General features: G+C 39.8%; 3 protein-coding genes across 3 annotated transcripts; all 3 read left to right on the plus strand.

Moving 5' to 3' along the window:
* Positions 1-6553: 6553 nt before the first annotated feature.
* Positions 6554-10729, plus strand: LOC101301608 (U-box domain-containing protein 35-like). The gene is made up of 9 exons (XM_004305748.1): positions 6554-6755; positions 6860-6975; positions 7407-7528; positions 7789-8000; positions 8094-8139; positions 8236-8533; positions 8615-8716; positions 8799-9227; positions 9571-10729. The coding sequence occupies exons 1-9, from the start codon at positions 6554-6556 to the stop codon at positions 10342-10344; spliced, it is 2301 nt and encodes a 766-aa protein (XP_004305796.1). The 3' UTR covers positions 10345-10729.
* An 851-nt stretch (positions 10730-11580) lies between these two features.
* LOC101306358 lies at positions 11581-13774 on the plus strand. Its single transcript, XM_004303744.1, has 3 exons — positions 11581-11736; positions 11827-12211; positions 12681-13774. Exons 1-3 carry the CDS (start codon positions 11677-11679, stop codon positions 13202-13204), a joined length of 969 nt encoding a protein of 322 aa, XP_004303792.1. The 5' UTR covers positions 11581-11676; the 3' UTR covers positions 13205-13774.
* Positions 13775-15661: 1887 nt separating this feature from the next.
* Positions 15662-20019, plus strand: LOC101301899. The gene is made up of 7 exons (XM_004305749.1): positions 15662-16228; positions 17169-17306; positions 17467-17709; positions 18218-18331; positions 18427-18609; positions 18896-19113; positions 19632-20019. Exons 1-7 carry the CDS (start codon positions 15662-15664, stop codon positions 19972-19974), a joined length of 1806 nt encoding a protein of 601 aa, XP_004305797.1. The 3' UTR covers positions 19975-20019.
* Positions 20020-21383: the final 1364 nt, after the last annotated feature.

Below are 21383 nucleotides of genomic sequence, written 5' to 3' on the forward strand. Positions count from 1 at the left end.
TGTTTTACGGTGCGGATTTCCGTCCGTTCGCCACCGTACGGTGCCGCGCGAGGGCGTGCCTCCACCCCAGCGGACTCCAGCAGCTTCCCCGACCACTTTCTGTCACACCCCAATTTTCGAAGGATAATTTTCAAAAATGTGGGCATGATATATCTCAAAAAAAAACTCCAATACCTACTCAACAAATCCTAAACTAAACCCAAATGCTGGAAATATAAATGTCCGCAAAACTCAACAACTGAGTTAAACATTACATCTCCTTAATTACATCAACTTCAAAAGTTTAGTAAAAAGAAGATGCTCACATGAGCTTAAAAACAAACTGCCGTAATATACAAATAAAATGAAGCGTACAGAAACTAAAATCCTGCCACTATGCCTTCGCCTCAACCCTGCTGATCAACACCTGCAGGTCTAATCCCTGCACCATGAATTGGTGCACCGGGTTATAAATAACAAACCCGGTAAGCTAAAAAGCCCGTATGAGTAACTCCAAAAAATAACTCATCACATAAGATAAAACCGGTAATTCCTGCTTTAGAACTTAGTTCAGGAATCGCCTCAAAACAATAAAATTCAAAAGAGAGTAAATAAGAAAACACAACAATTCACAATACAATCAAAATCATAAGTGAGTCCTGCAAAAAGAATAGTTCAGGAATTCCACTAAAAATCACACAAATAAGATTGAAAATCTCTTGCATTAAGCATAGTTCAGGAGATACTCAAACAAAGAATTTAGGTGACAACAAGTAAGAACAATGTTAAAACCACATAATCAATACTTTTACAAATATACATGTACCCATGAGTCTCAGATACCAGTAAGGTATCTCCCATAACCTACAACAAACACATGTACCTATGAGTCCTAGGTATTTATAAATACCTCTCATGACCTACAACAACAATTTGTGTACCCATGAGTCCCAAACACCTTCAGGTACCTCCCATGACCTATATCGACAGACGGACTAGAGCTCTATTCCTAAGTGTAACCAATCACCTGGCTAAAGGCTTGAAACCCAGTTTGACTGTCTAACATCAAATCACAAAATAATAATAACATCATAACCGTAACCAATCACCCGATTAAAGGCTTGGAACTCGGTTTAACTATTTAAACAACAATTCCCAATAGAGTAGAATCATCATAACCGTAACCAATCACCCGATTAAAGGCTTGGAACCCGGTTTGACTATCTAAACCACAAATCACAATATAATAAAATCATCATCAATCAACACAAGGAGCACATCATAAAAATTATATCCTTCCACATAGATATATGTATACGGACAAACATAGATATTTCCACAAGAATAATCTATCAATAGCCAAAAACATTATGATCACATGAACCTTAAAAATAATCATATAATAGGAAAACTTGTTTTAACTTACCTATGTGCCGTTGGCAATCAAGCTCATATATTTTAAAACAAACCAAAAACATAATTTTTAAATTATAATCATCAAAATCATCATAATCCACATCATTATCATCATCATCATTTTATCATCATAATCATTATCATCATCACAATCCTCATCATAATCATCATCATTTTATCATCATTACAATCATCATCATCATCATAATCATTATCATCATCACAATCCTCATCATAATCATCATCATCATAATTATTATCATCAACACAATAATTATCATAAACCATCATCAATAAATAATTCATCAATAATTGGTCCCAAGTGAACCTTGGTGAGATGTTACTCACCTATATATTCCCGATGCGTCTTCCACAAACAAAAGAGCCAAGCCAAGCCAATCACACTTCACAAATCACCTAAAATTACATAAATAATAACCTTAGTAACCAAGGAACTATAGGATAACAAAACACCCTTAACTAACCCTTAGCCCAAGGGAGGATAACTTTCCAAGATCGTCATATTTAACGACTCAATACAGCTACCTCTAATCCTCAAAACCTAAACTCAAACCTCACACAAGCCTAAGATTAAACATAAAGTCCTAGCATGCAAAACTTGATCAAAACCTAGAATTTCCACCTCTCAACAAGCTCACAACAACAAGAGCTAGCTAACCACATAAAAATAAAGCTAGGAACACTGTCGGACACGCTACCACTCGCCACCACAGGCGGCGGCGAGTGGGCCCCACACGCCACCCCATCAACTTCAAAATCTAAGCAAGCCCCCAACAGCAAACTTGTAGGTCACATAAAATGGAACACTTTTCATACATGTGGCCAAAGCCAATTCGGCCGGAAAGAGGCCGGAAACATCGCCGGAAAGAAACAAGGAGCATTTCGAACTCCAAAGCTCCACGCTTTGAATTGGGCTTCAAGGTTGGTATCATCATGCTCAGAAGGACAAGAACTTCCAGAAATGGGTAGCCTCAAACCTCGATGTCGCCGGAATCGGTCGGAGATTCAACGCCGGCGGCAGTAGTAACTTGCGGGCCTTGCTGCGCCAAGCACAGTGCTCCATAGGGTGTGAGGCTGGTATGAATAGAAAGAGGGGAGTGAGAGCTTTCCAACGATTCCAAGCACGCCCAAATCCGTCGCCGAATGGCCGAGTTATGGCCGGAAGAAGTTTGAGGGTGTGTGGGAGGCTCGGGGAGGAAGAGAGAGAACTTTTCTGATTTTTCTGGAAACTTTTTAGGGTTTCTAGGTTCTCCTTTTCTAATTATACACCTAAAATCGGAAAGTAACTTCCTCTGGCCGTAACTTTTTCATACGACATCCGTTTTACGCGTGCCGCGTGTCCACGAACTCGTATCGCCAAACTCTACAACTTTCATGAAGAAAGATTTTGAAAATAACTTATGGATAAGAAAGTCAACTTTTGGCCTCTTAAAAGTCAAGACACCTTAATAAAATTGACTCCTGAAACTTTAACTTCGCACATACGAAACGAAAGGAATTTCCCACAAATAATCCTTCATAAATTTCGAAAATAATACTAGGAAAATAATATGAAAATCTGGGGTATTACACTTTCCATCCCCGGCGAGTCCGCCGAATTCCAGTTTTCCGGCGCGATCGACTTTATTTGAAGTTTTGGGTGATCTCGCTGGAAAACTGAAAAAGAACGAACTCACCGGGGATGGAAAGTGGTTGGGGAAGCTGTCGGAGTTCGCTGGGGTGGAGGCGCGCCCTCGCGCGGCGCCGTACAGTGGCGAACGGACGGAAATCCACACCGTAAAACAATGCGGACGTCCGTAGCAGAGAAGCCCTATTTATATATATATATCAGAAATGGACTTCATGAATTTTGAAGTCATGAAGTCTGGTAAGTTAGTAAAATGAGTATGGTCGTATGGGATCAATGGGATCACTTGTGGTTAATCTCGATTCTACTCCAAACAATTTTGACTATGTTCGGAACCTCCGTGGTAGCTTTAGACTTGAAGCTTCACTCTAAGGTTGCCTTATCTTGGATATTCTTTCATGACTCATTTTTGTCGAAGTTGGAGACTCCTAGTGAGTCATTTTGTAATACTTTCCTCATTTACTGTTAACGGATAATTGGATATTGATGTTCTTTAACAAAAGAAGATATATCATATAATTAAGGGGTTTGTCTATCATACCATATGGTATGACATACATATTGCAAATGTATCTAATTGTATGACACATGGAGACTTTTGAAGGGATAAATGGTCATTACATGGTCATTTAGTTGCTTCTTCAATCAATGATAAACACACATTTTGTGAGGCATGTTATACCATATGGTGTACTAAAATTTTCTATAATTAAGAATATGTCTGGAAATTAATATGTAGAGTATAATGAACAATTAGGGCATTCTAAAAAAAAAAACAATTAGGGTGAACAAAGAAAATAATGGGGTGAAAAATTGCCGCACCTTAAGTATGTAGGGCCAATTACATATAAGTCCACTTTAAGACATTTTTTCCCACATAAGTCCACCCTAACATTTTTACCCGCATAAGTCCACTCAAGCCTAAATAAGGTATTGTATTAGGTATTAAGTTCAACATAATTACAGACTGCCATCCAAAAAAAAAAATACATTCTCTCTTATATTTACAAAAATGCTACTAATGTAAAAAGTCAACACCTACTATCATCTCCAGCCAACCTCAGGCGAGATCTCCGGCCAACCTTCGGCAGGACTCTGGCCGATCTCCGACAAAGTTTCCGGCCGACCTCCTACAATGTTACCGACGATTGCAAAAGATACTGTCATCAGCAACAAAAGCTACTACCATAAGCTATAAAAGCTACTACCATAAGCTATAAAAGCTACTACCACCGGTTATAAAAGCAACTATGGTGAGATTTCCTGCAACCTCCGGCGAGGTCACAAAAGATACTATCGCCAACAACAAAAAATACTACCGAACATAACAAAAACTACTACCATCAGCTACAAAAGCTACTATGCTGAGATTCCGACGACCTCCGGCGAGGTCACAAAAGATATTGTCACCAGCTATAAAAGATACTACCGAGCATATGAAAAACTACTACCAAGCAAAACAAAAGTTACTGTCTGTCACATCCCAGGACCCATTCCGCCGTAACACGATATTGTCCGCTTTGGGCCCACCGGCCCTCACGGTTTTGTTTCCGGCAGCTCAGGAGCAGCTTCCCAGTAGGTCACCCATCTTGGGATTGCTCTAGCATCATCATGCTTAACCTCGGAGTACCCATCCCCTCCGAAGCCGCTGAGCCACCAAAAGGCCTTGTTAGATTGGAGGTGGGCATGTACATATACAGCACATAACCTCTCTCCGTTTGGCCGATGTGGGATATTACACTATCACCAATAAAAAAATCTACTATCACCAACTATAAAAACAACTACCCCCCGCTACAAAAGTTACTATAGTGAGATTTCCAATGGCCTCTGACGAAGTCATAAAAGATATTGTCGTCAGCGACAAATCGACAAAAAGTACTACCGCCGGAAACAAAAGCTACTACTGCCCGGAACAAAAGCTACTACTGCCCGGAACAAAAGCTACCACGACTAGTAACAAAAACTACTACGTTGTAAAGAAAAGCTACTACCGTCATAAAAAAAGCTACTAACACCATAAAAAAAGCTATTACCGTCGTAAAGAAAAACTACTAGCACCATAAAGAGAAGTTACTACCATACATAATAAAATCTATTACTACCAAGTAATACAAAATATATTATTACAATGTCGAAAATATACTATCACAATGACAAAAATATACTACTACTGTGTTGGAAATATACTCCCTACTATCAGAACCATAACCAGTCAATTATGATCTTGTTGAGCATTGAACATCATAACCATAACTAGTCAATTGTGATCTTGTTGAGCGTTGAGCATGTCAAGAGGACGGTTCCATTCTCGATAGAGCCTTCGTTTCCCGACGTCGTCGATGCCAGTATTGACGGGTTTATCTGGATCGGATCTGGTGGTAGGTCTAGTCGATTTCATCAGAGGTGAAGGCACTAGATGGTTGAGCGGATCAAATCAGAAGGCGTCATCGTCGATCTGGAGGCATCGTCGTCGGGCCGACGGCGTCGAGGTCGAATCAAAACACGTCAAGGTCAAATCAGAAGACGCCGAGGTTGAGGCCGAATTAGTAGTCGTCGTTGATGGAATTAGACGCAGTCGAGGCGTCAACGTCAAGCTGGCAACGTCGAGGTCTAGGCGTCGTCGTCGGCCGGCAACGTCGAGGCCGAGGTCGAGGTCGAGGCGTCGTCATCGTCGTCGGAGAAGCAGATCAACGCCGGAGCTATCAGGTTTTCAGATGAGGATCATCTCATCGCTGGTTTTGAAGATCCAATTTGCACAGACAGAGAGAGAGAGAGAGAGAGAGAGAGAGAGAGAGAGAGAGAGAGAGAGAGAGAGAGAGAGAGAGAGAGAGAGAGAGAGAGAGTAGAGAGAGAGAGAGAGTAGAGAGAGTAGAGAGAGAGAGAGAGAGAGAGAGACGAATCTGATGGATATGGTTGAGATATAACTGAGGGTACTTTAGGTAGAACGAAAAAAGTAGGTGATGGATTTGGACCCAAAAGTGGATTTATATGGGTAAAATTGTTAGGGTGGATTTATGTAAAAAAAAATGTTGAAAATGAGACTTCTATGAAATTTTCTAAAGTATATATTGACTAGATTCATAGATTCATGGTTTTAGATAAAATCCTTTGTTTTCCTATAGCTTTGGGATACCCCTGTTATATGGGATTTTCCTTTAGCATTATTTAGTACTCATATTTCCCTATATATGTAAACAGCAATGACCAATGAAATGAGAGACATTGAGATGGTGTTCTGCGAGCCCTAGTCTATTTCCAGCATCCTTCTTTATCATTGTAAGGCCTCTATTTGAAATCCCAAAATAGAGAGGTTTGTGCACCTCTTCTTGTAAAACCTTGATATTGTCTGAATTTGACGAGAGGATTGTTAAGGCCTCATCATCTCAGGTTCATCGCTTTGTACATATCATGACTGATTTTGTACCCCATTTTTGACGTCCGAGCTAGGAACTAAGTAATTTGGTTCCTCACACTAAGTGCAGGGACCTTTAATTTACAAAAAGAAAAATGTGGGGGTATAACAAAGGAGGTAATACAGTGAAGACGAAGGGAGGAGGTGGAGGAGGAGGAAATGGGTTGGTAGCAGTCGCCATAGACAGGGACAAAGGGAGCCAAAATGCATTGAGGTGGGCTGCTGAGACTATTCTCAACAGGGGCCGAACTGTTGTTCTAATCCATGTCATTCACCGGCAAAACACATCAAATTCATGTATACATCTCTCTCACTTTCTTAGCTTAGCTATTTTCGAATGCAATACCTGCATATTGTAAATTTTGTAATAGCAAGTTGAACTTTTGGTGCAGTGGCTGGAGCCAATGCCCTCATCTGTGATTCAAACAACCCACCTACCTCACCGCACAAAGAACAGCTCGAAAGTATGACCAAAAGTCTGTTCCTCACATTCCATTGCTATTGTACTCGAAAGGATGTAAGTTTGAGTCACATTGTACCCTTCTGGGGGCAGCAGAATGCTTCACATGTCTTTTTATCTTGAATTAAATTCAATTTACTCCCATGTGGTTTGGGAGTAACTTCATGTTAATCCCTGTACTTTCAATTTCATCAGTTTATCCCTCAAACTTTTGAATTTTCCTCAACCGTGACCAATGTCATATCTTCTGTCTAAATCAGACGTTAACTGCTGATATTTTTAACCTTAAATATGGGGCCCGTATCTAAAATTAATGGTCAATATGAGAATTTGGGCACGGTAGACATAAATTGAAGAGTTGAGGGGGTAAACTGATGAAATTAAAAGTGTAGGGACTAACATGAAGTCACTCTCAAACCACAAGGGGGTAAACTAAATTTAATTCTTTTATCTTTGATTGGTTTCTTATGAATTTTTTTCTTTTTCAGATACAATGCCTTGATGTGGTACTTGAAGATACAGATATTGCAAAAGCATTAACAGAATATGTTTCTTATGCTGCAATTGAGACTCTGGTTCTTGGAGCTCCGACAAAGCATGGTTTTATGAGGTAATTGCCCCAATTTGCTTATTTATTTTCATGTGATGCAACATAGCAAGTAATATCAAGTCTTATATACAACCAGAATTGGCACTTCACTTTTAAACTCACCAGGGATTGGAAACCTTGAGTACCTTGACAAACAAGAAATGATTGATGCATCTGCATTTTTCTATTGTAGTTTCTCATCTCCCTCGGTTTATGTCGGCTATGTTAACAGATGTCACCCTTTTTGTTTCCGGTTTGTTACAGTACATTTTCTGATGCAGATTCAAGTCATCAAGTATGGCGAGCAGTGTCTCAAAAGGGGCACCGGATTTTTGCACTGTATATGCCATCTCCAAAGGGAAGATCTCTTCGCAGCGAAATTCTTCTCGTGCTGCCCCATATAGATCTCCACTACTTTCAACCATTGAGACCATAAATAATCAAGTTGCTGCTAAAGCATCTGAAACACCTAAAAGCAGCATATACTTAAAAGGTTTGTTTCTCCAAATAATCAAATATTAAATGTAACTCATGTTAGTTTTAGTAATTACTAACTCAAAATGCGATGACCTTCTAAATCGAGCAGCGAAGCCATCGTTCAAGCCTCGCAACTTGCCAGATGACCCATTCAGGTAAAACCTGGTTTAGTGTGCACTCTATATGTGTGCTAAACTGACAATGCTATGTGATTTAAAAAGAACTGATCCCAACATCTTGAATGGATACAGATCGCCATTTTCTAGAGGCGGAGGAGGTTTTACTAAAGGAAGGATTAGTGGAGGGTTCTCAGAATCCGAAAGTGACATATCATTTATAAGCTCTGATAGAGCAAGCACAGACCGTGCTTCATCTGTAATGTACGAGTACATTGATCAAGGCCGAGGAGGGCGGATATCTACCAGCTCCGACCACAGCTTTGGTTCAGTCCGCATGACACCTAGGTTCGACCTTAATGCTATGAATGAATTCTCGATGGTGTCACAGGACACCAGCCTAACATCATCCTCATGGTCATCACAAAACCTGGTAAGGACATGATATTCTTGAAGAGATTTATTATCAGACGTTGTTGCTTGCAAATGATGTAGTGCTTTCAAACGCACGCAGGACGAAGTTGAAGCTGAGATGAGGAGGCTAAAGCTGGAGCTAAAGCAAACAATGGACATGTACAGCACAGCATGTAGAGAAGCACTTACAGCTAAACAGAAGGTCGGTCATCACAAGAAAAATTTTATTTCTCCTTTTTCAAGATTCCATGGTACTTTTTTAATGTCATGTGAGTGCACTACAGGAAATGGAGCTGCACAATTTGAAGGCTGTAGAGGAACAAAAGCTAGAGGAGGCACGACTGGCTCAAGAAGCTGCAGTTGCTGTCGCTGAGAAAGAAAGAGCTAGGTGCAAGGCAGCGATGGAAGCAGCTGATGCTGCTAAGAGAATTGCAGAGTTGGAATCACAAAAACGAGCACATACAGAAATGAGAGCCCTTAGGGAAGCAGAGGAAATGAGGAAGGTATTAGATAATCTAGCCCAAACTGATACCAAATACAGGAGATATGGCATTGAGGAGATTGAAGCTGCAACAGAACACTTCACTCCAAGTCGAAAAATTGGGGAAGGAGGTTACGGTCCTGTCTATAAGTGCTATCTTGATCACACATCAGTCGCTGTCAAGGTCTTGCGTCCAGATGCAGCTCAAGGACGGTCGCAGTTTCAGCAAGAGGTGAGGGTCTGAGATCTTGTTTTGTTAATATGAATATATGATGATCAATAGTTTTTTTCTTTTATTTTTTTTTTCAAAATTGGTTTCATATGCTTATAAGTATTTTCCAAGATATGTCTTTTGTTAAATGCCAAGTAACAAGTACATAATAAGAAAGAATTGCAAGAAAAATGCCAAAAATTTCCTCATGATAAGGAAGTTTATGTGCTCTATATATTAGTGTTTCCTTTGTCAATTTCATTGTAAACCTATGATATGTTCTCCAAAATGTGATACTATGTAGATTTAAGAAAGGTTGTTGGATATATTTGTATCTAACCTCTTTTCTCATGATAAAATGCAGATTGACATACTCAGCTGCATTCGACATCCCAACATGGTGCTACTTCTAGGAGCCTGCCCAGAGTATGGCGTCTTAGTCTACGAATATATGGCCAATGGAAGCTTAGAGGACCGTCTCACAAGGAAAGGGAACACCCCACCTCTATCTTGGCAAATCAGGTTTCGAATTGCAGCTGAGATTGCCACAGGCCTTCTCTTTCTGCATCAGACCAAGCCAGAACCCTTGGTGCACCGTGACCTGAAGCCCGGAAACATTTTGCTAGACCACAACTATGTAAGTAAGATCAGTGACGTTGGGTTGGCCAGACTAGTCCCCGCTATTGCTGAAAATGTGACTCAGTACCTCATGACATCAACAGCTGGTACATTCTGCTATATAGACCCGGAGTACCAACAGACAGGCATGCTTGGTGTGAAATCTGATGTCTACTCCCTAGGCATTATGCTTTTGCAATTGATAACATCAAAGCCACCAATGGGATTGACTCACCTCGTCGAAAGGGCAATTGAGAAGGACAAATTTGCTGAGGTTTTGGACCCTGCTGTGCCTGATTGGCCTGTTGAAGAAGCCTTAAAGCTAGCAAAGCTAGCACTGCAATGCGCAGAACTCAGACGCAAAGACAGGCCGGATCTGTGCAGTGTTGTACTACCAGAGCTGACTAAGCTGAGAGAACTTGCTGAAGAAAAGATGAGCTTCATGTTTTCAGGAGGCAGTACAGGTCCTAAGTCCACCACTCACAGCAATGTAGAACAACAGGTAACTCGAAAAATTTGAAATATTTTAGAAGCATTCGGACGCTAATCAATAGCTCATTTCATAAGTTTATGAATGCAGGAAGTAATAACGAGTGATCCACAGCAGGAAGAATAGATTCAATGATCCACAGTAATAATGCCACTCGAGCGCATCTTCACAGACAGAAAATCAGTAAGGCTTGTGAGAAACGATTTTGAGTTTTCGAAAATAAGCAGGAAGAATAGATTCAATGATTTGCTAATTAGGTTGGCAGAGTTTCTTTTCCTCTCATTCCAATTGCGGTTTTGGCTCCTGAACTGTTGGCTTCAGTAACTAAAACTAGAAGCATTAGATTCAATAGTCTGCTGCAGCTACCTTGTTCTCATGTAAATATGATTAACATTCAAGTCTCACACATGTAAATACATATGATCAAAATGTGTTTGATGAACTTGTTTTTGATCAAAAGAACAAGATAAATATGTACATGTGTTCTTGTTGTAACTTGTAAGTATTGTTTAATTCCTTGAAGCAAGTGGGAGGATGGAGATGAGAGCTTGGAGTTGGAGAAGATGATGTTTGTTTTGGCAACCCCCTCGTCTGCTATCTTTTCTTTTTTATCATGTACGGTTCTGATGAGAACATTACTCCCTAAATTTTGTAATGTTGCGTCATTTTTCAATTCATTTTAACAAAGAAAGGTTAATCTAGATATGATTGTAGAGTTAAAATATGTAATGTAGTGTCATTTTTCACATCACTTAATTTTGGGTTTGACATTGTTCAAACAACAAACATAAACAATTGAATAATTTAAAATCTAATGATTCACAAGACGTGAAGAAATTCATGTAACATACAGCATGCAATGACAATCAAACACAAATACTTGGTACTATATATATTCTTCTGTCGAAAATACTTCAATATATAAGATTATAATTGGTGCATGTCCTTTCATATCATCTCTAAGACTTAGACGAACACTTGAGTCAAGGAATCGAGGTTATACACTGTCGTATGTACAGTAGACAGTAAAAGATTTCTTAGATTGATACTTTCTTTAGAAAATAGCCAGAGTCGTCCCCATTCTAAACTCGTGTACCTCCTTTCTATCGGTTGTTGGGATTAATCCTATTTAACTGTAGAAACCTAAAACGTGGCACCTTCAAAAGTGGTGGATGTGTCATCGTTATAGGAAACGTGTCTAGTAGACAATAACTGTTGTTCATCATTATCATCTCTATATAACTGAAATTAACCAATTCGCTTCTCACTTTCTTTTCAACCAGAAGAAGAAGAACCAAAACAACACACTCTCTCTCTTAACCTACAGGTCCAGAAGCAACTAGCAAGACCACTAAAGAAACAATGGGACAAGGCAAAGAAGTACTAAAGACCAAAACTGAGGATGCCCAAGTTGAAATCCAGGTACTTTCTTTATCGGTTTCATTAATAGAAAGTATGTAAATGATAGAGGAAGTAGTTTTTATGAGGTTTCAATCACTATTGGATTTGCAGGAGAGAGGGGAGATATTCTTCTTTTACAGGCCAAAGGTGAATAAAGAAGAAGCTCACAGTCCAGACGATGTGCAACGTTTGTACGTTGTTTTGAGGCCAGAGTCTGGTGAGAGGTCAATCGAAGAGAAGCAAGACGCGGATTCAGGAAAGGAAGGGGCAAAGAGGAAGGGGTCAGATATTGGGGATGAAGGAGGTTCTGGTGGTAGTGAAGGGGAAGGTGGACATGGGAAGCAGGAGGTGAATATCGAGAAGCAACCATTGCTGAGGTTCATAGTGATGGGAAGGAAAAGCCTTCCTGATCCAGGCAAGAAGAGTAGACCTTACTGGGGTTTCGTGGAGTTGGTCACAACAAATATAGATGATGTCAAGTCTTCCCTTCAGGAAGGTAAGTGTTTTGCTCAACTTATACACTTTTCATTCAAATATGTGTTCGAAATAGTTAGGTTTAGGATTGGACTTCCTGAAATGGTAGACTTGATCAAATGTGCTTACCAAATGATGTGATTATAAGAGCAAAAAGTTGTGTGGTAACTAGTGTCCGACTGTCTAGGTTTGACTCAGAGGAGTGTGAAATCAATCCTTTAGTAAAAAAATTTAATGACCAAGATATGTCAGGATAGTAGTGTCTCATGTTCGAACTAATTTTCTCCGCCTGAGATAGATAAGGTGTAGAGCGCCTTCAAGATTGGACAGATGAGATCATATAAACACAAGAGTTAGTTGAAGTCTTGCAAAACTGCAATCTTTACTAAACAACTATGTACAAATCAACTTAATGTACGCAAATGGCAGCAATAAGTTCGATTTGTAATTTGGAAAAGTAACGATATTGATCATATGTTGTTGTATGACAGAGGAGTATGATACTAAAACCAAAGGACACAGACATACATCAGCAGCAAGGGCACTTGGAGAAGGCATTTATCGTATCTTGAGGCATAAAGAGGGGAAGAAGAAACCACACTCTCATTTGATCTACAAGCTTGAGTTTCCACCTGAAGATGAGTACAATGAGCCTCAGGAATCGCTAAACATTAAACATGAAGGCTCATTTCATATTCAAATAAAAAACCCAGAGCAACATGGCAGCAGTACTTCACAGTACAGAGGGCTGCAGAGCAAGCGGAAGGCAGTGTTTCCTGCTCACTTACAAGGCCAGTTTGGGAAGCTACGGTATCACCCGGCTGATCCACCTGATTTTTTGAACTACGAAGGATGCGAGTTCTTGCTCATATCAGCTTCGGATAATATAGAAGAGGAATTGGGCTTGGAGCTTCAGACCGAGGAGGTAGAAGCTGATGAGTCTTGTTCTGATTTGGTCAAGACTTTTGGGGAGACTGCATCTACTACCCCTCTTCTGAAAGGCGCTTGGGTTTGAAAACCAACTGTTTGACTGCTACCTTTTTGTTTGTTATGTTCCCTTCCACCACTAGGAAATGTTCTGTAGTGTTTTTTATTGTAAGTAACGTGTGTATGTAATGTTGTGTGATATTAGGCTACTTTGTAAAGTTGTGGGAGTACCTCTTCTGTAGTTTGTGAATATAACTAGTACAAGTTTCTTCTATGCGTGCTTTGAGACTAAGAAGAGGATTACCTATTGTGCAATTTGTGCATGTAATTCTGTTGACAACCTCAACTCTTATTAGCACAGTGATCGGCCACGTAAATTTTGAAGTAAAAGTAATGTATAAGGAAAGATACTCAAGGAAGGACCATATATGTCAAAGTATTTTATCAAGCAATAATCAAACGAGTTGGTAGAGGTATTTTATTCTTTTATCAACCATATGCAGTATATTCTTCAAGTTCAAGCAGATGCAAGTAATTTATATCAGATAGCAATCAACAGTACCTCTATTCCATGAGCATTTCACATTGCTTGTTTGGCGTTCTCTTTGATCAAGTTTCTAAGGCAGACCGTGTGCCACGGAATACTGTTGCATCTTTTCTGAACATGGCTTCAACCTAAAGGGAAACAACCAGGGAATTACCAGTTGAATGTTGTAAGGTATGTATCTATTAGAATTCAATTTCGAGCTCCATATAAAGTATATGGTTACGCATTGCAACTGAAAAGTAGATGGCTAAACAGAGACGAAATGAGTTTTAATAAACCATTAAGAGCGATAAATCCAGCAGCTAATAGTTCAACTTTTCACCTTTTTGACAGACCATAGAACCAGTAAGAGTGACAATGCAGAACACATTTCGATTGCTGCGAATCACATATCTCATTGTTCATCACAATGAAGGCTCCTTTAAAACCATGACAGACTCCTTGCCATTTTTCTCAGTAGCACCTACAGATTCCAAACTGTCAGCCCAGAATTGCTGCATTGTCATCAAGATCATACATCCTCCACGTCCACTTTCCGTTGGTATACATTCAACAATTGAGGCACTCGGTCCAGATATCTGGTGACAAACCTACTTAAGAAATACTCCTCTGGACACGTAGAAACACTAGCCAAAGTCAGAGCCTTCTCTTCTATCAATCCTTTCAACAACAACACTCTAATAACCGAACACCTAGGGATGATTCTCTTTTCCAAGCTGTACGAAAGAACATACGGATACTCTGCAACTTCTCCTGATTTCCATCCCATCGTGTTCACTAAAAACTCCATTACTCCCATTATTTTCTCCTCCGAAACAAGCATACACAGCGGTAACATCCTAAATGCAGAACGAATATCACTCTCAGACTATCCCCACCTCTTATACGCCTGTTCCTTAACTCTCCATGCTGTTTTCTTCACGGATAATGCGCCCATGGCTTGCACAAATAATATCTTTGTGGGGCCGAATCCCATTCCTTTGACATTGCTAACAATCTGACTGAACTCTTCATGCTTTCTCGTGACAATTCTAGTATGAAATTTTAGCAAATAGGCAATACAATTGGAGGGCATGCCAAGTTCTGTAACAAGCCTAATATTTGCTGTAACATCCATTCATGGCATTCGCCAGAAAAACCATGAGTGGTGCTTTATAATGAGCACGACCTTGGCATCAGAAATTACCAATTTCTTGAGGTAGGTATAACAGGGTATAATGTTGTTTTTCAAGCTTCGGTCACTGTTTTAACAAGGTCGAGCCTTGACATACCTACGGAGCTTAAAAACTCGAGCTTTGGCAAAAGCGTTTTCAGGGCATTTGCCACAAGAAGAAGTTTAGGGTGTCCCCGCACAAGATCTGAGATCTGGGTATCTGAGAATTCATAGCGTCTGAAAAGGGCTAACACGGAGTCTGCTTTCTCTAAAGATCGAAGCTTTACCTTGTGGGATGCTTCAATGGCGGCCTCTGGAGACAACCCACATGAGTGAACCAAGTAAGAGACTGTGGAATCATCTTGGCCTCCGGAGCTGCTGATGAGTCTTCGACCAAAATGTGAAGATCCTTGATATCTGCACAAAACTAGGCAACATTGGGTATGTGGATCTGAGGCTTTTGTTGAAAATGTAATAGAGTGCCATATTCTGCTCGTTAGAGAGGTCACAAAGCCGCAATCTTTCCCCTAATAGTGTTGCTGCTTCTGCTTTTGATAATTGGGATTTGGGAGGAGACCTATGCTTTTTTCTCTAAAGAAAAAGACTCACATAGAAACTCCTTTTTTGTTTTTGTAATAAGTTCTTTTATTAGAAAAAGTAAATTAATTGATAAAATGAGAGAGAAGCAATTTGATTTCTTTTTGTCTCTTTCCTTACTGTCACAAATGTCTATGCCTCAGTTTGAGGTTCTCAGGGTTTTACTTCCACAACACATTCACACAATATAGGGTTTAAGAAAGACTCCAGCTTCTCAAATGCATTGACAGACTGCTATCTCTCCAATTATGTCCTCCCCCAAATTCCTCTCAATCCCCACAACCCTCACCTTAACAATCAACTTATCCTCATCCCTAAACCCACCCAAAACCCCATCCTTCTTCCCAAACCCCACACTCACTCTCAAACTCCACCTTACCCAAAACCCCAAGAACCCATTTTTCCACACACCCACCAAAACCCATCTCCACCTTCACCGTCCCCTGCTCGCCGGACCACCCAGCAGCCCTGCTCCCCCACCGGAGCACTCACCGGAGCAAGTCTTGGCTGCCCAAGAAGCTATCTTGGAGCTTCTTCGAGAGTCTGGGGTCTCTGAGGAGGAGGCAGTGTTTGTTTCGTTGAACTCGCCGAGATATATGAGGATGTTGGTGGATGGGGTGGAGGAGTTGGATGAGATTGGGGTGTGGAGAGAGCAGTTGGTTGGGTTTAAAGAGAAGGTGAAGTATTTGGCTAAGGAGAAAGGTGACAATGGAAAGGTTGCGTTTTTGGAGAGTGTGGTTGGGTTGAGTCTGTCTCAGGCGATGAATATTGCTAGGCATTCGTCGGCGGAGACGTTACTTGGGCTCATTAAGAAGGTAAGGGAGTTGCATTTCTATGTTTTTCGAATATTGTGGTTGAGCATTTGTGAGATAATTGTCTATTGGAAGTGAATTATGCTGGTTTGTATAATGGTCAGCTAGTAATCGGTAGCTGGGATGTTCTTACTCTGTTTGAGTATTACATTTTTATTAAATTATTCTATTCTGTAATGGAAAATTTGTGTTTTGGTGAAGTTGTGAGAGTGTTTATTGATGATATTTGATTGGATGTAGGAGTTATAACCTGTTTTTGTAGTCACTATATGATTGATTAACTGGAGCACTCCCGTAGACTTCCCCTGTGTAATTGGATTAAGCAGGATGTAAAATTGGTGAGGATATGTTTGTTCATACAAGATGCATAGGGAAGCAGAGAACGTGCTAGAGTTATTTGGAGTTATATGGTATTGTGAGATTATGTCTGTTGATAAAAGATGTATAGGAGGCAGAGAACAGGCTATAGTTATTGAGAGTTAGATGGTATTCACTAGTAAGTGTTGACATTTCTTCCAATTTCGACAGTGTCCTTTGACCATCACTCACTAGGCAACTCCTGCACTGTACAAATATAGTTGTAGTTATTGACAATGGATTTAATGGGATGTATATATTTAACTGGCAACCCTTTTTCTTTTAATTATGAAGGCCAGCTTCTAATGTGCTTTCTTCAACTCATGTATGAGCTGGTGAGAAAGTGGCATATAACAAGTTATTACAAGCTTTTCCTTTTCTTTTCTGGCATATAAAAGCAATTTTGAATTTACGATTTCCGTTATCAAGATGAACTAGAACCACCTAGCCGTAAACATGGCCATCTTATGAAAGGGACAAGGATGGGGCACTTGGTATTGATTTCCCTATCTCGTATGAATGTAGAATTCAAAATATTCTTAAGATCTGTTGCAGAATTGTTTCTTATTTTGCATTTGGCTTATAGGTTAAGTATGTGAAGGAAATATTCTTTTCTGGCAGTAACGATGGGGGGCTCATTGGAAAGAATGCTCGTCGTATGATGGTGCACCTATCAATTCCTATTGATGAAGACCTGCAACAAACCTTATCCTTCTTTGAAAAGGTCTGGTATGTCTGTTCCAACTCTCATAAACGTCGAATGTAAAGCTGCAAGTTAAATTTTTAATTTTATTTCTTCGTCATTAGATATTCATTTTTTGTGTGCATTTGTGTATATTGATGATATGATCTGAGTTCAGTTGGTTTTTCATTTTATGCTATAGATTGCGGCAAGGCGTGGAGGCCTGGACATGCTGGGTATTGAGGATGCTACTTTCCGTTATTTGATTGAATCATTTCCACGTCTTCTATTGCTGTCCTTGGAGCCTCACATGACCCTTGTGGTTGAATATCTTGAAAATATCGGAGTCCGCAGAGAAAGCATGAGAACCATATTTTCGTTATTTCCACCAGTTATATTTTGGAACATTAGGGTCGTTAGAGCGAGAGTGAGTGCTTTTAAGGAGGTACAGTAGTGTGTTTATGTTTCTCTCTAATCTATGCACAACATATTTCTGTATATGACTTCTAACATGCCGTTATCAAGATCTTGTTGTATCTGATGGGGAGGTACTCCATTGTACTGTTACACTCCTCTACTTAACTTTATGCTTACATACACCCTCGTTTGTTTAGCAATGCATTAAAATGGAATGCAAAGTCGCCTTCTTTTCTGCGGCAGTTTACCCAAAATGATCTGTCTCACTGTATACATTTATGTTGTTCTAGCTTTCTCTTCACTTGATTGGATATATTGTCAACTTTGAACATATTGTCAACTTTTGGATTTTTGATATTTCATTAGCTACACAATTATATTATATCTTATTCTTTGCTTCTATATGTATTTATAGAATTATGAGGATAGAGTTAAACTTCGTCATCTTCCTGATATTGACCAAGAATGGATTTCATGACATTAGTGAGACACATTTTCTATTCTGTTGAGCATTCTTTTGTGTACTTTTTTTGCAGTTTGGTCTGGAGGATAAAGATGTTGGTTCAATGTTGATTAAATATCCATGGATTCTATCTACAAGCATTCACAAAAACTTCAAAGAGGTTCTTACTTTCTTTGATTTGGAAAAGGTATAGCCTCGTTTTACTGCTGGCCTAGAATTTCCAAAACAATGATGATTGGTATTTGGTTAAACTAACTAATGAGTATTTATGGTTCATGACAGGTCCCAAAAACAAGTGTTGCCTGTGCAATCAGAAGCTGGCCTCACATCTTGGGTTGTTCAACTAGCACCCTCAAAGTGATGGTTGAACAGATTGATGACTTGGGTATTGCAAACAAGAAGTTGGGTCAGGTGATCTCTAGAAGTCCTCAGCTACTGTTACGGAAACCTAAAGAATTTCTTCAGGTGGGTAACTTTATAGTTTATTCAAATTTTCACATAAATGGTGAAGAATTGTGAAAGCAAATCCTAAAGCAGGTTCTGCTTGTGGTATATTTATATATGTGACACAACATACACTGTTCAATCAAACTCAATCATTTCAAGTTGATCCTACATTTGAGATATGTGAGTCTCATCCAAAGCACAACATATGTAGACTTTACAGGTGTCTGTGTCAAGGATTTGCGAACCATGTAGGTGTGTCAAAATTTCTTGCGTTCATTTTAGTCGTCTTTACTGATTTATGCAGGTAGTTTCATTCATGGAAGGTCTAGGGTTTGATAAAGAAGCGGTTGGGACCATACTTTGTCGCTGTCCTGAAATATTTGCTTCCAGCATTGAGAAAACGCTCAAGAGAAAGCTGGATTTCCTTGCGAGTATTGGTGTTTCCAAAGTTCACCTTCCTCGGGTTATCAAGAAGTATCCGGAGCTGCTTGTGTCTGACACTGACAGAACTTTGCTTCCTCGGTAATGCCCTTTTCTTTTGATTTCTGCGGCCAATTACTACAAAATTCCTTGGTTCTTTGTGCATAACTGAACCCACAGCTTCAACTTGAAAATCATTGTCGTGGTAGACAATACAATTGCACTTTTCATGCTTTTTCAACTCAAGGGACTGATTTGATTTGAGTATCTTCTTCTAATGTTTTATATGATACGCCATATGATTCTGATTTCCAGCAAGCACACAGTCTTGACTCAAGTGTCTACTGGACAAATTCTAATTTAAGTAATTGAAAATGATAACTTGCAAGTTGCATATTTGCCACATGCCACAATTTTCTTAGATTCCTTATTGAAAGGGCAAGAATGATAAAAGAGTTTTGAATTTAATGTCTCTCATGAATCTCAAACTTGACTGTACTCCAATAAAACTTGCAATCTGTAACTGTATGATAGTAAAGTCGATGTTGGATGGAGGCAGATCAATTGCAAGTCACCTTGTGTGTAATCTTATACATAGCTGTGGGGTATTTGGTGTGCAGGGTGAAGTACTTGACGAAGAATGGGTTGTCACGGAGGGATATTGCATTCATGGTCCGGAGATTTTCTCCTTTGCTCGGGTACAGCGTTGAAGAGGTTTTGCAACCGAAGCTTGAATTCCTTGTAAACACCATGGGGAAGCCGATAACAGAAGTCGTGGACTATCCGAGATACTTTAGTTATTCATTAGAAAAGAAGATAAAACCAAGATACTTGGTGCTAAAGGGAAAGAATATTGAGTGTAGCTTAAAGGATATGTTGGCTAAAAATGATGACGAATTTGCTTGCGAGTTCTTGAATGTTGAAAATATGCTTGTTACATCTCCTCCACCTTCACATCAATGAAGGGAAGGGAGAGTAACTAGATGTAGAAATGTAAATAATAAATCTCAGATTTAGTCAGGGTTTTGCTTGTAATGTTCAATATATAGTTGTAATATTTCATTGATTTTTTTTCAAAAGAATCACAGAGGACTATCGTTGATGTCACAACTCCCAACTGCTGTGAAATGTGGTTTATCTAATCCTATATACTATAGCAGGAAGGCATTACAACTGTTCATTCAGTCGTGGAAATGATGGTGTTGCCCCCGGTTTGCAGACAATTGCAAAACTGCCACTCTTTCCATGCAATTCTGGTTTTGCCCCGATTTGCAAACATTGTGTGTCTCTGCTTTGACACCTGTTGGGCATATGTTTCTTTACCTCGCCACCTGTTGTTTTCTCTTGCACGACTGACTAAACATTGTGTTTGGGTTCTACATCCCTTTTCTTTTTCTGGGTTTTCTTCTTCATCTCCTTCTCCTCTCTCTCCCCGCAAGACCCAAAGTCGTGGTTTTTAAGCTTACCCACATCGCTGCGTCAGCACTACTCCAAGGGCCACACCATAAAGGTGCAGACCAACCCGGACCAGTCGCCGTTTGAAGTCTTCACAGCTGAGAAAGGGGTCACGGAATCGGAGAAGGTTATAGTCGTCCATGGGTTGTGTCTAAGTTCGTTTGGTTTTCGCAAGATAGTTGAGGCTTTGGGTGCGAGAGGGGTTCATGTTGTGGCAAAACTCGATCAAGATCAAGATCTAGGAAGAGGATCCATTATCTTCCTCTTCTACAAAACTTGATTCTGGGTTCTGCTTCGATCAAGTCTTCCACAGCAATACATGTCCTCACCTCTCCCCCGATCTAAATTATCTCTCTGTCTCCAACTCCAACTCCAGATCGGAGCTCGACTCTCTCTCTCCGTCAACTCCTGATCAGAGATCGACGCCGGCGCCGCCTGCATATGTTATGGTCATTGGTTTGGGGTAAATAAATATCAGTGTAAAAGCTTTGTTTGCATTTGTTATGTGCCAATGTTTTCCCGTAATTGGTTGTGTTAGTGTGTTGCATGCAGCCTAATATCAGAGTTTTTGGTAGGTTGATAAAAAGTTTAGTGCGTCATATGTTTGTGTTACAATTTGGATTGGACTGTGATTGTTTGTTGATACGAATGAATGCATCCCACAGTCAGGGATGCCATGAGTAGCAAGATGCATTGTTAGCCATAAAAATAGATGTGTATGTCATTAGTGATGCAGGCATGCGTGATGACTTTCATTGCAACAAAATTGATACCTATTTGACAAAGGAAAAAAAGAAATGTGATTTTTGTTAACCACTATGGGCATTTGGAATTGCTTTGAACAAGAGAAAACAGAAATTTTGTCTGCTCAGGTTATGATTCTGGGGTGTTCATATTCATTATATGAGTTTTAAGCG

The sequence above is a fragment of the Fragaria vesca genome, linkage group LG6, assembly GCF_000184155.1.
Source record: "Fragaria vesca subsp. vesca linkage group LG6, FraVesHawaii_1.0, whole genome shotgun sequence".
Lineage (NCBI taxonomy): Eukaryota > Viridiplantae > Streptophyta > Magnoliopsida > Rosales > Rosaceae > Fragaria > Fragaria vesca.

Bases quoted from the DNA above. Each gene is read 5' to 3' on its own strand.
- LOC101301608 (XM_004305748.1), top strand. From the start codon at position 6,554: ATGTGGGGGTATAACAAAGGAGGTAATACAGTGAAGACGAAGGGAGGA. The intron at 6,976-7,406 runs GTAAGTTTGAGT...TTTCTTTTTCAG, and splicing joins GCTATTGTACTCGAAAGGAT to ATACAATGCCTTGATGTGGT. The intron at 8,001-8,093 runs GTTTGTTTCTCC...TAAATCGAGCAG, and splicing joins AAGCAGCATATACTTAAAAG to CGAAGCCATCGTTCAAGCCT.
- LOC101306358 (XM_004303744.1), top strand. From the start codon at position 11,677: ATGGGACAAGGCAAAGAAGTACTAAAGACCAAAACTGAGGATGCCCAA. The intron at 11,737-11,826 runs GTACTTTCTTTA...TTGGATTTGCAG, and splicing joins ATGCCCAAGTTGAAATCCAG to GAGAGAGGGGAGATATTCTT. The intron at 12,212-12,680 runs GTAAGTGTTTTG...GTTGTATGACAG, and splicing joins CAAGTCTTCCCTTCAGGAAG to AGGAGTATGATACTAAAACC.
- LOC101301899 (XM_004305749.1), top strand. From the start codon at position 15,662: ATGTCCTCCCCCAAATTCCTCTCAATCCCCACAACCCTCACCTTAACA. The intron at 18,610-18,895 runs GTGGGTAACTTT...TGATTTATGCAG, and splicing joins AACCTAAAGAATTTCTTCAG to GTAGTTTCATTCATGGAAGG. The intron at 19,114-19,631 runs GTAATGCCCTTT...TTTGGTGTGCAG, and splicing joins GACAGAACTTTGCTTCCTCG to GGTGAAGTACTTGACGAAGA.